The following is a 13,311-nucleotide window of genomic DNA, read 5'->3' on the forward strand; positions in this document are numbered from 1 at the left end:
AGTGGCCCTCAGGGTTCGCATACTGTCAGACCCCCGGGCCTGGGTGGTGAGGATCTTCAGCTGGTCCACCACCTCCCTCAACAGGGCACGATCTTGCGTCGTCTGGCTCATCAATAATTGATTGGTTTCCTGCTGTAGCCGCATAGACTCCTGTTGTGCCATTGCCTGAACCCGGGTGGCCTCCTGCTGGGCTGCAGTGGCTTGTACCAGAGCTCTTACCACCTCCTCCATTGTGGTACAAAGCAAACAAACAAGAACCTAAATAAATAAATAAATAAAATCCAAAACCCCAGTGCGCTTTTTTTTTTAAACCTCTTTCTTCTGCCACGCTGTGAACGAAATCCCACTTTTAACACCAGTCGTGACAAAGCTCTGTCCTTGCCTCCGTGGGTCCCGCGTTTCCTGGCGGATTTCGCTAGCCTCAGAGGCTCACTGTGACCCTCCACGTAACCCTTCTTTCTCTAGAGACAAGGGTCATAGTCTACTGAGCCATTTTCATCATAAGCCAGCAAGGGAGGTGAGGAGAAGTTATCCTTCCTTGCACAGTCTCTGTTGTCTCCCAGTCTCAGTGATTAATCAGGGGGCAAAGGTGCGGGGGGGGAGGGGAGCCCGGGCCCACCCTCTACTCCAGGCTCTAGCCCAGGCACCCTAATAGTATCAGCTATGGTAGCTGACCTTTTAGAAACATGACATGTACAATTCCCTGGGCTACTTCCCCCACAGCAGCCCTCACTTCCTCAAGCTCCACTTCACCCTTACCTCAGGGCCTCCTTCCTTGTGCCTGATATGGTGTGTACTACTCAGTCTCTCCAACAGCACAACTTCCTCCCACAGCTCCTGACATGCTCACCCACCTGACTGACTGGGAGGCTTTTAACTAGTTTCAGCCAGCCCCTGATTGGCTTCAGGTGTCCCAATCAACCCAGCCTTCTCCCTGCCTTCTGGAAAGTTAATTGGCCCCAGGTGTCTTAATTGACCTGGAGCAGCTTCCATTTCACTTAACCTGGTACCAGGGATTTGTTTAGCCTTGAGCTAATATATCTATCTCCCTCTACTTTTCTATAGCCATCTGGCCTTGCCCCGTCACACTAGTCAAAAATGTATGGAATATTTGATTTTTGTTATCTGCTTATTAGCCACTAGCAATAATGGTCTAGATATCACTATGACACACACTAACAGCACATTTTGTTTTATGTGGAATTTTTGAGTAGTAATGTTTTAGGCTTTGGCACCACCAAGAGCCAGTTTTGCTTACTACTGCATTTCATTGCTAGATAGATTCAGATGTTCTAATGAAATCCAAAGCTGTCTGCTTTTTCTGTAACCCTCAAAAAAGTCTGTCTCTAGAAATTCATGTGAAAGAAAAAATAGTTTTGTTTTGCAGTGATAGTGCTCCTGGAAAAATAATTATTTTGGAAGTAGATGCTACTGCTGTATCATTTGTCTTTGTAAAACTTGAAGAATAAAATGAAAACTACAGCTTGAGATATTTCATCAACTGTTTTTGTCACACACATCTGATTAAACACTGAACAAAAAAAGTTGTGTGACAGATACAGCTAAATCATACAGGTAATTCATTAATAACTTTGAATTATAAACTAAATATAAAACCTGAAGAAGCACCAGTCAACAGATCCATGCAATCACACAGCTTCAGAAATGTGAGAGTAATGGTTTGATCTTTAAAGACAGGAAGCATCCTCACTGCTCACTGAAGTTAATCAAAGTTAAGGGTACTCTGCACATCCTGAGACTGGGCCTTAAAATATTAGGAAATAGAGCATTTTCTCACTAGAATACTCATAAGTAAACAGTGATCTTCCCTGTTAAAAGCCTACAGTGGCTACAAGAGAAGTACTTTACATGCTAGGTCTGGTCCTTTGGGGTACTGAGTGCCCTCAAACTCCATAAACTTTGAATGGGAGTTGTGATCTGGCCCACATATATCAATGGAGTGTTAATTCAAAAGCTTAATGATTACAATTTAAATGTCAACTATTAGCTGTATCACTGATTTCAGCACAAATATACACCTAAAGTGTTTATCCTACAATCCCAAACTGCCTCCCACACCTTGCTGCTGCCAAAAGAATTATTCCTTCATTAACTGCCAAAATTCCTGCTTCCCCCAACAACTTCTACAATGCAGTTATACATTTTCAATGCAAAGTTCTGCATTACACTGAAAATTTAGACAGCATAAACTGAATTTATTATCAAGGGATACTATCCTGATTGTATTATTTATTTCCAGCCTTCGTTCACCTTCATATTTAATTCACTAAAATCTTCCATTAAAAAAAAATCATCTGAAGATGCCACAGAATCTCTAGTCTGTCATACTGAAGTGCTACAGAATTCAGGAGCTTTTCCTGGAGAATTTAAGTCAGGGTGGTCTCCAAGTATACAAGGCTTAGATCATGTATGCCACAATGAGTGTTTACTAGGATTGCCAACAGTGCACTATTACAAGGGACATCCCTTTTTTTTTTTTCATCTCTGTATTACAAGATTGGGAGTTGCTAAGTGCTGCAAAAAGCAGCAAGAAATAGCCCTGGCAAATGTAGGTGAGTACTGCTTATTATTGATGATGATAATATTTGGAGGGGTGGGGAGGAGAGGTGAGGCAGGGGTGCTAATTTTTGAAATACAGATTTCAAAATTTGTCCCTTATTTTTTAAATACAATGTTGGTAACCCTCAGGTTTACTAATGAAATAACTTTACCTGGCATGTGCTTTATGTGTCACAGTTTGATAGCAAAATGATAACAAGAGGTTGTGCAAATGTTTGACGGTAAAATATACACAGAGAATATGCCGTAGATGGATTTTCAAAAGTGACTAATGATTTTTGGGTGCATCCGTTTTTCGGGGTGCTGCTTGAGACACTTTGAAAGGCCCTGATTTTCAGAAAATGCTGAGCACCAAGTACATGATTTTACAGAAATGTAGGCTTATGCCCAGAATAGAGCAGTGATAGATAGACCGATCTGAGTTAACAGCCAAAGAAAGAATAGCCTATCGCTGTAAAGATCAGTTATATGGATTCAAAGAAATTTTGACTGCATTTCTAGATATATTTAGATTAAAAATATTTAGACTGCTCAAAGAAGAACACACTTCCATTCCTTCAAACACCACCTCCTTTTCTATCCCTCTTTGGTCCCCTGTTTTTCCTATTTGTATACATTTTTGCCTATTTGATTACTATAACCCCCCACTGTAACTATGTATTTGTAGTATTGTCTAGTTTTGTACTGTCTGGTCTTGCAGCTTTGAGTTGTAAAACTGCATAAGTCTTTTGGGGATCCCATGAAGCGTATGGTTCTTGGAAACATATACAAACTACAAGTCATCCACCTTTTTGTATTTTTCACGTTGTCTTTTATAAAAAAAATTAAGTCACAAAAGAGGTGCTCAGCACTCACTCTAGAGAAAATCAGGATCCTTTAAGATTTCTCCAGTTTGGCTCCCAAAATTTGAGGTATGCAAAATCACAAAACTTTGGACTTGTATTTCTATTCAGGATCGGTATCTAAGGCTGGTAAAATAAGACTGTTCTTCAACAGTGTCACCCATTTCCATTAACTACTGATCAGAACAAACTAAGGTCTCAACCCTGCAGTGAGCTCCATGTAGGTGAACCTTTGAATCCAAAAAGATCTCATTCCAGGATCAGGATCTAAGTGTTTTACCTGAAGTCAGACAGCAGCATTCACCTGTCCTGCAAAATTAATTACTTTATAGAACATTTTCTCTACAAACCAAAATCCAGATAGAAACACTTCCTGATACTAAACAAATACACAGAGTAAGAAGTCCCATGTCTTGACTTTATTTTGCAAAAAGGTACTTGAACTATGTATTACCCCCTTTGACCCATGCTGTTAGCCAATATTTGTGGTCTTGAGAGTTGTTTCCATTAGCAAGAGAAATTAGTTAAACAGGATTGTATCAAAGAAATACCTCTATTTACAAAGAACGTACACAAGGTCCTGTTTCCCTGAACACAGCAGAAAGCAAACAAGAGACTGTTTCCAAGCTCAATACTCCAAGACTCTTTCAACCCATCACTCTGCCAAAAGGCTCTCTCTTTCTTTACTTTATCTCAGGACCATGTTTACTGTGCCTATCTTGTTGCTTTCTGCCTCCCTACAGCTTCTTCTGATCCACAGCCCCATGCATTTGCAATCAGATCCCAATAAAACTATTCCACCCACACAGCTCAGTTTCTGACTAGTGTTGTATGTGGTTTGTGTTTTCCGTGGAAGCTATTGTTTCAGCTATCTTACTCCAAAAAGAAGCTTATGTGCTGCTTATGTTTATCCTGAATGAAAGTTGGCACTCACGCCCACGAGCTCCAATAAGGTTTTTGACAGCAGTTAGGGGTCAGACATGTCTTCTGGTAGCCACTGAAATCTTCGCCAAAAATATTCATGAATAGTTCCCTAAAATTAAGGCTGCAGTACTTTTTACATTCAAACATCTCTAATGGATGATCCTGCAATAAATTCAGTATTAGTAGCTCCGGGCGTGCCAGAGAATACATTGGATTTATAATATATGGCATACTGCCATTATGTTCTGCAAGAAATTCCTGGCAGCATGGTTAAAAAAATGACACATGAAAGGTGTGATTTTTTTTCTTATACACTAAAGCCCCTTTATATCACTCTGGCAATGTTAAGGGGGTTATGTGAGTGTAATGTAATTTATTTCATGTTAAGGTCTGTTTACGTTGCTATCTGCGACTATTTGTATGTTAAACTGTTCTGCTCTGAAAAGGATATACCAAGAATCCTGCTTGCCTTTAACATTTCAACACACTGTCAACACTGAAGAACAGTCAGTCAAGGAAAAGCAAAGGGACAGTGTGATATTCAAACAGATGCTTGAAAATACATACACAGTGATATGTCTAATTTTAAGCCTGCTAGCCTTGACAGCAACTCTTTAAACATATAATTCTGCTGTGAACCAACTGGCATATTTTCTTCCTGCGACATTTTCTTCTCTCACAAGTGCCACAAAATGCTATTTATCATCTTGACTACAGAGCTGAATGAATAAGTACCCTGATAGATCAGGACATACTAAAGAGTCACGTTGCAAGCCACCTTCTCATTAGATTTGAAAGTCTACAGGATGACTAATAGAACAAAATAATGCAAAAAAAATTTTAAATTCTACTAGAAAATCCTTTTATCTGATAGATAGGTGATCTACTACACCTTAATGGTGATCACATAAAAGTTGTTGGTTGTTTTGTTTTCCACTGGATTGCTCTGCTATTAACTGATTTATTCACTTCAAACTTCACAACGGGCTGCATTCACATAAAAGTTCTCTTCTATAATTCAAGCATGCTCACTCAGCAATTTTTTTTAAACATTCTCTCAATGCCTTTTAAGCACCACTACTATGATGGAAGTCTTCCACTTGAAATTTGGTATGTTTTCCTTTGTCTTAATATAATGGATTTTAAATGGATATTTCCTGTAGATACTATTGTACTTCTGAACTCTGACACAAATCAGTATTTTTAAAAAATGTGGACAAAAGGATCAAAAATCAGGGCCAAACCCTTAAGGCAAAAAGAAGACAGAAAACTAAAAATGTATGTAGTTAGACTAAAGAAAACATTTAAAAAGTATAATGAATTATCCCACTATTATTTCAAGTCAGAGACAAATTCTTATGATTGAACTCCTAGGGCTAAATGCTGTACTCCACTTCCTGAGAGATGCAGCCCAACAAGATCGGTGGGGGGCAAGGATGCAGTTTTGTTATTTTTGCACCCTATGAATTCTAGGCTGCTAGAGGGCTGAAACAGCAGCCCATAGCCTAGGCACAGTAGCCCAGAACCCCTGGAGCACTTGATGTTATTGGCGTGCTCCTTCTGCCACTGATATGCCCCCTACACCAGAGCTTGCGAGTAGGGTGAGGTGAGGGATATTTACACAGGATCTGCATTACCCTTGCACTGGAGAAATTTGCCCCAAGCCTCTTGCAGCTCCTGTGTAGCCCCTATGAGCTGCCAGAGTAGAGTATGGGGGCTGGAATAGTAGCCAAAGTCAGCCCCCTAAAATTAAGAGAGAGAATAAGCAGCCTCTTTAATGCAATATCATTCATGGGAATTCCTGAAATCCAAATCTGAGGGCTGAAATCCTGCAAATTCTTATTCAAGAGAGTAGCCTTACACATGCAAGCAGTCTCACTCAAGTCAATGGAATATGCCTTGTGAGTAAGAGTTTGCAAGATCAAACCCAAAAGAAAAAAACATACATTGCTTTTCTGACACATTACAATAGAACCTTGTTTCAACATGACCTGTGAACTGAGTGAGCCTTTTATCTTTTAAAAGTAAGAATTGACACTGCTATTACAAAACCTGCAAACAATTTAAAAAGTGAGAACAGATCATCGTGCAGTATAATTGTCCCTCACTCAAAAGCAGCAAGACATTCTTTTAAAGTCTTCAGATGTAACTCAATGATAAATTACAAAAATAAGACACTACTTATTTTTGCTGATCTTATTTTCTTTACTTAAAGTTATTTCTCATTAATGGAATTTTAAGGAAACTGAAAAAATTTAAGCTGTAAATTATTTTGGAATAAGGTACATTCAACTATCTGCTTTCGCCTCCTTAAGTATTTAATCATTTGAAATGCATACTTAAATAGACCTGGAAAGATTAAGATGCCAGAGCACTTTATGTATCCTTCTGAAAGAAATACTTTGAATAAAAAAAAAAAAATCCTACCCGCCGGTAACTCTGCCATTATTTCAAACGCCCGGTGCATGTTTCTCCGACAGATATCCACTGGATCATTCAAGAGCTGGGACAGGGCAGGAATGACTCCATTTTCTATAAAGCCATCCCTAAAACCAGAAAGCTGGGTTTATGGGAGATTTAATTAGGCAAAACAAAACTCATAAATCCTACCAATGTGTAATAATCTCACTGACATTCTGTTCTAAATCTAAATCATTCCAGCAATCTTGATGAAACTTGGAAACTGCTGCTGAGTATTCTTCACTTAAACTTTAGCTACCATCTCCACTCTCCAATACCATCCAGTAAACTCTGGGGAATATACTTACCTGCCAACATTATGAGTAGCCATTATATAAAGGACTTCGGTTGTTTTTTCTCGAACAGTGCTATCTTCGTCAAGAAGCAAATATTTCAGATTATCCAGGAATCCTAAAAAACAGAATAGATTTTTTTTTTAACATTTCTTTACTTCAGGGTTAGTTTATTAAAATTGCAATGATTGGGTCAAACTCTGGCACTAACACATCAAGAAAGAAAGTGACTTCCAGAGTTGAAGATTTACCACCAAAAATGCCATGCCACGAATCTCCCAGTGTTGAAATTTCACAACTGTAGTGTATGAGTTATAGCTGTAATATGCTTAACACAGCTAGCATCACTAAGGGCATGATTCAAAACACAGTGAAGACAATGGAAAGATTTTTGTTAACTTCAGTGGGCACTGGTGGGGCCATAAGTAATTAGGCTGCTGTGTTCTGCACTAGCTAAGGCCCTAATCCTGCAAATACTTATGCATTTGCTTAACTCTAAGCTTTTAAGCTAAGAGTAAACCCACTAAGGCAGGCATTCTCAAACTTTTTTGCTGGACCCCCTTTGAAAATATTTCAGGCTGTGATGACTGAGCCCTCCCCGCACCCCTCTCCAATACCATTCCACCAATGGGCGGCAGGTATCATATAGGCTGGGGAGGCCGTGCGTCTCCAAACAGCCAGGCCCATGCTCCGCGGCTCCCCCTGTGCAGTGGTCCCAGGGCTGGGGCTGCATTGCCCATCCTCCCGGCACTCTGGGGCTGGGGCCACATCGCCCCGCACTCCAGAGCCGGCAGCCACGGGGGGGTGGGAGGGTGTAGAAGGGGCAGGGCCGGTGGTTCACGCACTGCCCATGATGCCACCATTACTTCTGCACTGTTGCTAGCGGTGGCGCAGCCTTCCGAGCTGGGTGCCCAACCAGCACTGCACTAAAGTCAATGGAGCTACTCATGTGACTAAGAACATACATGTTTGTAGGACTGGAGCCTAAAATTTTTGGACTTTTTTCAAGGGTAGCCCCAAGCAGAAGTTATGTGAAGAAGAAATGAACTTGATTTCCTTACTTGGCCATACATTTACTAAGCCATTATTGGCTGGGGGTGGAAGACAAGTGGTACACCTGGTAGCAAGGACAGAATATGAGTCTCACATTATTACCTTTTTCAGAGTAGCAGTCGTGTTAGTCTGTATTCGCAAAAAGAAAAGGAGTACTCCTTTTATTATTACCTTTGCTACTGTAGTTCGGATTAAAAAATAACCTGACAGATTCCTAATGGGATGACCAGTATTCCTGGCTAGAGGAAATATCAGCAGAGGAAGGACTTCAAGGATTGCAATGGGGCATGGAGATTAGAATGGTGGCAGAGCTGAGGCAAATTCCTTCTTTAGTTTAAGTTAAACTAGCTATAGGTATGCAGCACCCGAAGTGCCAAAAAAATGCATAGGAGACTGAATTCAATGGAGCTGTGCCAGAGCTGAGTTGGGGTTTGTTTGTGGAGGTTTTTTTATATGACCATTTGCAGCAGAAGCTCATTTAACCTGAATCACAGAATATCAGGGTTGGAAGGGACCTCAGGAGGTCATCTAGTCCAACCCCCTGCTGTCATTTAGCCAATCCCCAATTTTTGCCCCACATCCCTAAATGGCCCCCTCAAGGATTGAACTCACAACCCTGGGTTTAGCAGGCCAATGCTCAAACCACTGAGCTATCCCTCCCCCCACCTGCCCACACTAAAGGAAAATATTGATCCAAATCTGGGGAAAACAGAGGTGCTAAGATACAATGCAGATGACTGTTATAATATTCATAGTTTTGTAAGCCTGACAAATATTTTATTCCATATTATTTAAAGGTTCATCAGAGTAGACCCTGATCCTGCAATGTGAACTGATGGTTTGGACTGTTACAACTGTGCAGAATGCCAATGAGGTCAACAGGACTCCACATGGATGTAAATGTCAGCACTATCTGATCTACATGGGTGGTTTTCCATGAGTGGACTCTATCCCTGTGCAAAGCCCCAATGAAGTCAGTAGATCTGCACGTGGGCGTAAGTGTCCAACTGCGCAGAACAGCCTGAATGCTCGGGGACTCCGAGAACAACAGTTCCACCCTCAGACACAATGTAGGAAGAAAGTTAAAGATAACCTACAACTAAAAAAAAGTGGGTTTGTGCCCTGTTTTCTTCCTGTATGCTAGTCTGAAAGGTTTTTCTTCCCCCAGCCATTGGGGGGGGGGGTGGCTTACATTTTTTACATATTAAAAGTCAGGTCTCCCTTACTTTTTGTCTCCTGGAAGGCTTATTTACTACAGGAGAACTGGTAGCATTAAGTAGCAGAAATCCCATGCACATAAAATCTAATTAACGGATAGGGAAAGTCTTTTTCTCTTGGACTATTTACAACTTTTTAAAAACATTTGCTAAACCAGGGCATGTGAGGCATGATGTTCCTTGTATTTCTGAGGTAAAAAACAAGCAGGAATAAAATGAAAACCTTTACAGGGCTTTTGTACATCCCAAAGAAAGAAACAAAACCACTTGTCCCCTTTCCCAGGGCCAGGTATTCTGGAAATCTGTGGCATCAGAGATCACTTACCTAGTTTTATTGCTTGGTAAACATTCTCTGGGTCATGCACCAGGTCACATAGGGCCATCAGTGCCCTCTGCCGGGTCAGCAGCTCAGGGGACTTTAACTCCTCATTCAGTTTAGGTAGGGCCCTCTCCCCAAAAGCAATAGGGGCTTTAGTGGGGTCAATGTCGGGGGGCAGTTTGGCTGAGATACGAGCATGTGCCATCCTTAGGTACGAAGGAATGGATTCCCTCTGTTCGCTAAAGACACCCCAAAAATCACTCTCCCAGAGGGGGTGGCTAAAGTACCCGAGGAAGCAGGAGCTCCTGCTTTCAAGTCGCACTAAGCTCCCAGCCCCAAGCAGAGCTACTCTGGGAAGGAGTCAAACGGTGACGAGTCTAGGACAGAGGATGATGGGGGGCCGGGGGGAGGACGCGCCCCCCCCCCCCGTTTATTTCTGTCTCTGTCGAATTCTGCTGCGCTGTCTCGGCTGGATAGTTTGGGTCTGACTGGTGAAAAGCCAAAAAACGAAAGGAAACCCCTCCCCCCGGGGCAGGTTTACAGTGGGGTAGCTGGGGGAAGGGGGCTTTTTCCCGCCCTCCAGAAACGTTAAAAACCGCCCCTCTGACCGAATTACGGGAACAGGGTCGTTTTCAGGGCACTCCCCGAAGCCGTTGGTTTGGTCTGAAGTTTAAAAACAACACCTCGTAAGGGTCTGTCCTGTTTAAAAAAATCCCAATCCGAACGGAGCCAAGTGGGTACCCCGCCGGGCCCCGCTCCTCGACCCCCTGCGCCGCGCCTCGCCCAGCTCACTGGGGCCCGGGCCGGCGCCGGTTGCTAAGCAGCGGAGACGCTCTCTGTGTGCGCCCGGTTCTGTGAATAGGTAACTGCGGGGCCTGCCACTGCAGGCTACCGGCCTGCGCAAACAGCGCAGCTAAGGCATTCTCCGCTTGCTGCTAAGCTGGGCCAGCGCCAGTGACGTAGTTGGTGAATAGGAAACTGGGGCCGTTATTAGCGTTGGGGAGGGCACTGAGGAGAGAAGTGACCGAACTATCGAGCTGGGGAGGCGATGTCCCTCCTGGGCGGGACGGGGAGAGAGACTCTTCTTAGGAGGGGTGAGCCCCCCTCTTTTTAGGGCCGGATAATGGGGGGCCCGCTGATAATCTCGCCTTCCTATGCGGGGGGAGTATGTGATCCCTAGTGAGGAGAGTGTTTATAAATCCCTGGGGAAAGTGGAGACGCCCCCAACCTGCCCCATGGGGGGAGGGCGCACCTGTATGCGTTTGCGTGGGTCATTTGAACCCTCCCTTATCAGTGTTTGAAATCTGCCTTCTTCAAATGAGAGCCATGGAGAGGCCCTCCACTAGGATTGTTGGCCTGCTGGTCACTCCTTTTATACACCCTGCCCAGGGTCCCTGGGCCAAATCCTGCCCACAGCTAGACTCCCTGCAACCCGCTGACATCACCGAGGCTGCATGGGGTGTCACTGAGGCCAGAATTTGGCCTATCTGTGATTATACATATATAATCAGGGGCAGATGTACACAGTATCCCAATGTATATGAGGATATAATTAAATCATTTGTGGAGAAAGGCCAGCACCAAGGTTCACTCTGAGGAAAATGGGAGTGTAGCCTGTATAAAGATTCAAGAATCAGGCCCAAAGATGGGAGAAGAGACAGAGGAGAAAAAAGAAGGAGGTTTGGGGAAGTCAATACAAAATAATTTTATTTAGCCTGGTAATAAAGAGAAGGAGGTGCATTATTTACCTGTACCTATTATTTGTAGGTAATAATATTGAACTTGAATGATTTCAGACAGTCAGAATGCAGGGATATTGCACAGTGACTGACCTATAACTGTATGCTTATGGCTCTTTGATGCCTCTTTCTGCACTCTAGCTGAGGAGTTTGGGTTTCCATAATTACTGTAAGATTATTTCTCAATAGCTGTATGGTATGCAGATCCCTGTTTTCTGACCATATATGCAGCATGACTATTATCCAAGTGTCTCCTGCAGGCTTAAAGAACTATATAAGCTGTTGGTTATATTTCTGGGTGCCACTCACTCTCTTGCTGCATGACTTTGGGCAAATCAATTAACTTCTTGATTCAATTTCCTGGTCTGCAAAATTAGGATAATAATATTCAACTTTATAAAGTGCTATGAGGTCCTCAAATGAAAGGTGATATATAAATGCAGAATATTGTTGTTATTTTGGGGAAAATATGCCGGAATGTTAAAGACCAAAATATATAAAAAAATCTTGATTTATAATAAGGCAACACTTTTTAATGGACCTATTTGCAGACTATTATTTCTGTAGAAAACAAAATATTTCAAATTATACTAATATTGACCAAGAGAGAGGCATTGTTTAGTAATTTAATAGTGGGACTGGGTGACAGGCACTCCTGAATCCTAATCTTAGCTCTGCCTCTAATTCTTTCTATAGCCTTGGAAAGTCATTTAGCTGCTGTCTCAGTTTCTCCATTTTTAAAGTGGATTAATATTTGCATACCCCACAGAACTGCTGTAAATATTACAGTAGATGGGTATATTTTTGTGAAGTGCTTTGAACATGAAAACAACAATCTAATAGCTTCGTGTTCTCGGTTCAAGAAAGCCAAGATAAGAGTATCTAGCCTGGTTCATGTTATTTGATTTAGAGTTCTACTCTTACAGGGTGAAAGGACTGATCTGCATTAAAATTGGTATCACAAGGGCACAAACAAGCTCAAGATTCTGTGATTTCCTAATAAAAAGAACAATAAAAAAGAAGGCTCAGCAGATGGTTGAAGACATTTTAATCCCTCTGTATGTGAAGATGTAAAAGTGGATATTGTCTCAGATCAAATATGCATAACAAAAGAACTTGTGTAAGATTATTTGATTTAACAATGCTTACATCATACTAAATCCCCATGCTTCATAGAGACTGGCACAGTCCTGTGTTTGCCTTCCTCATACTGGTAGTTCTACTGAAATCAACGGGACACGTCTTGTGAATAGTAAGTAAGATTTATGACCTGCTCCTTCTTCTCCCATTTAAATTAATTATAGCTTTGTTATTGACTTCAATTGGAGCAGAATAGGGTCTCTTGCCTTTTAATTGAAAAGTATATATTTAATTTATTTATGTTAAAGCTTTTGCACCTAAAACAATTAGTGAAATGGTTTCTCACCATGCAGCCTTTTAAGAGAGAAGGAAATTTCAGGCATATTTAAAAAAGGGGGGGGGGCGGGAGCCATATTTCACATCAAACCTATGCTTCTAGGGGACTTTGAATCCCTGAAGGTGTGAAATAGCTGTATCAGTGGCCTCGGGACCTTATGAAAACCACGCCATGTGATGCTGGGCAAACACCTAAGATACGTAGTAATCATTATTTTGATGCACTGGTTTGTCAGCATCCCTCCTGATACTTTTGTCACAGAAATAAAACACGTAGCTCAGAAAAAAACTTTGGTGCAGCCAAATGCTTGAAAAAGATCCAACTACTGTTTTAAAATAGCTGAGAGTTGGAGCCTATAAGTTAGAGACTGAAAAGGGCACAATTATGTGGGAATGCTAGTTAATCACTCTAGAATAAGATTGATTTAAAAACAAAAACATTTTAAAACAATTGAAAGTAAATATAAA

General features: G+C 41.8%; 2 protein-coding genes across 3 annotated transcripts in view; one reads left to right on the forward strand and one right to left on the reverse strand.

The window, feature by feature from the left end:
* Positions 1 to 10,481, reverse strand: part of RSPH14 (radial spoke head 14 homolog) — a 217,365-nt gene extending 206,884 nt beyond the window's left edge. The window contains exons 1-3 of the mRNA XM_084649430.1: positions 9,695 to 10,481; positions 7,115 to 7,217; positions 6,774 to 6,892 (exon numbers count right to left, since the gene is read on the reverse strand). Coding sequence (XP_084505556.1) covers positions 6,774 to 6,892; positions 7,115 to 7,217; positions 9,695 to 9,893 — 421 coding nt within the window. The 5' untranslated portion in view covers positions 9,894 to 10,481. The remainder of the gene's footprint in view (positions 1 to 6,773; positions 6,893 to 7,114; positions 7,218 to 9,694) is intronic.
* A 213-nt stretch (positions 10,482 to 10,694) lies between these two features.
* Positions 10,695 to 13,311, forward strand: part of RAB36 (RAB36, member RAS oncogene family) — a 41,050-nt gene continuing 38,433 nt past the window's right edge. Inside the window, exons 1-2 of one of the 2 annotated variants that reach the window (XM_084649435.1) lie at positions 10,695 to 10,782; positions 12,354 to 12,679. The gene's annotated coding sequence lies outside the window, so the exon portion shown is untranslated. The remainder of the gene's footprint in view (positions 10,783 to 12,353; positions 12,680 to 13,311) is intronic. The other variant, XM_084649436.1, reaches the window with a different exon arrangement.

Source organism: Lepidochelys olivacea (genome assembly GCF_965140295.1).
Source record: "Lepidochelys olivacea isolate rLepOli2 genome assembly, chromosome: 15".
Lineage (NCBI taxonomy): Eukaryota > Metazoa > Chordata > Testudines > Cheloniidae > Lepidochelys > Lepidochelys olivacea.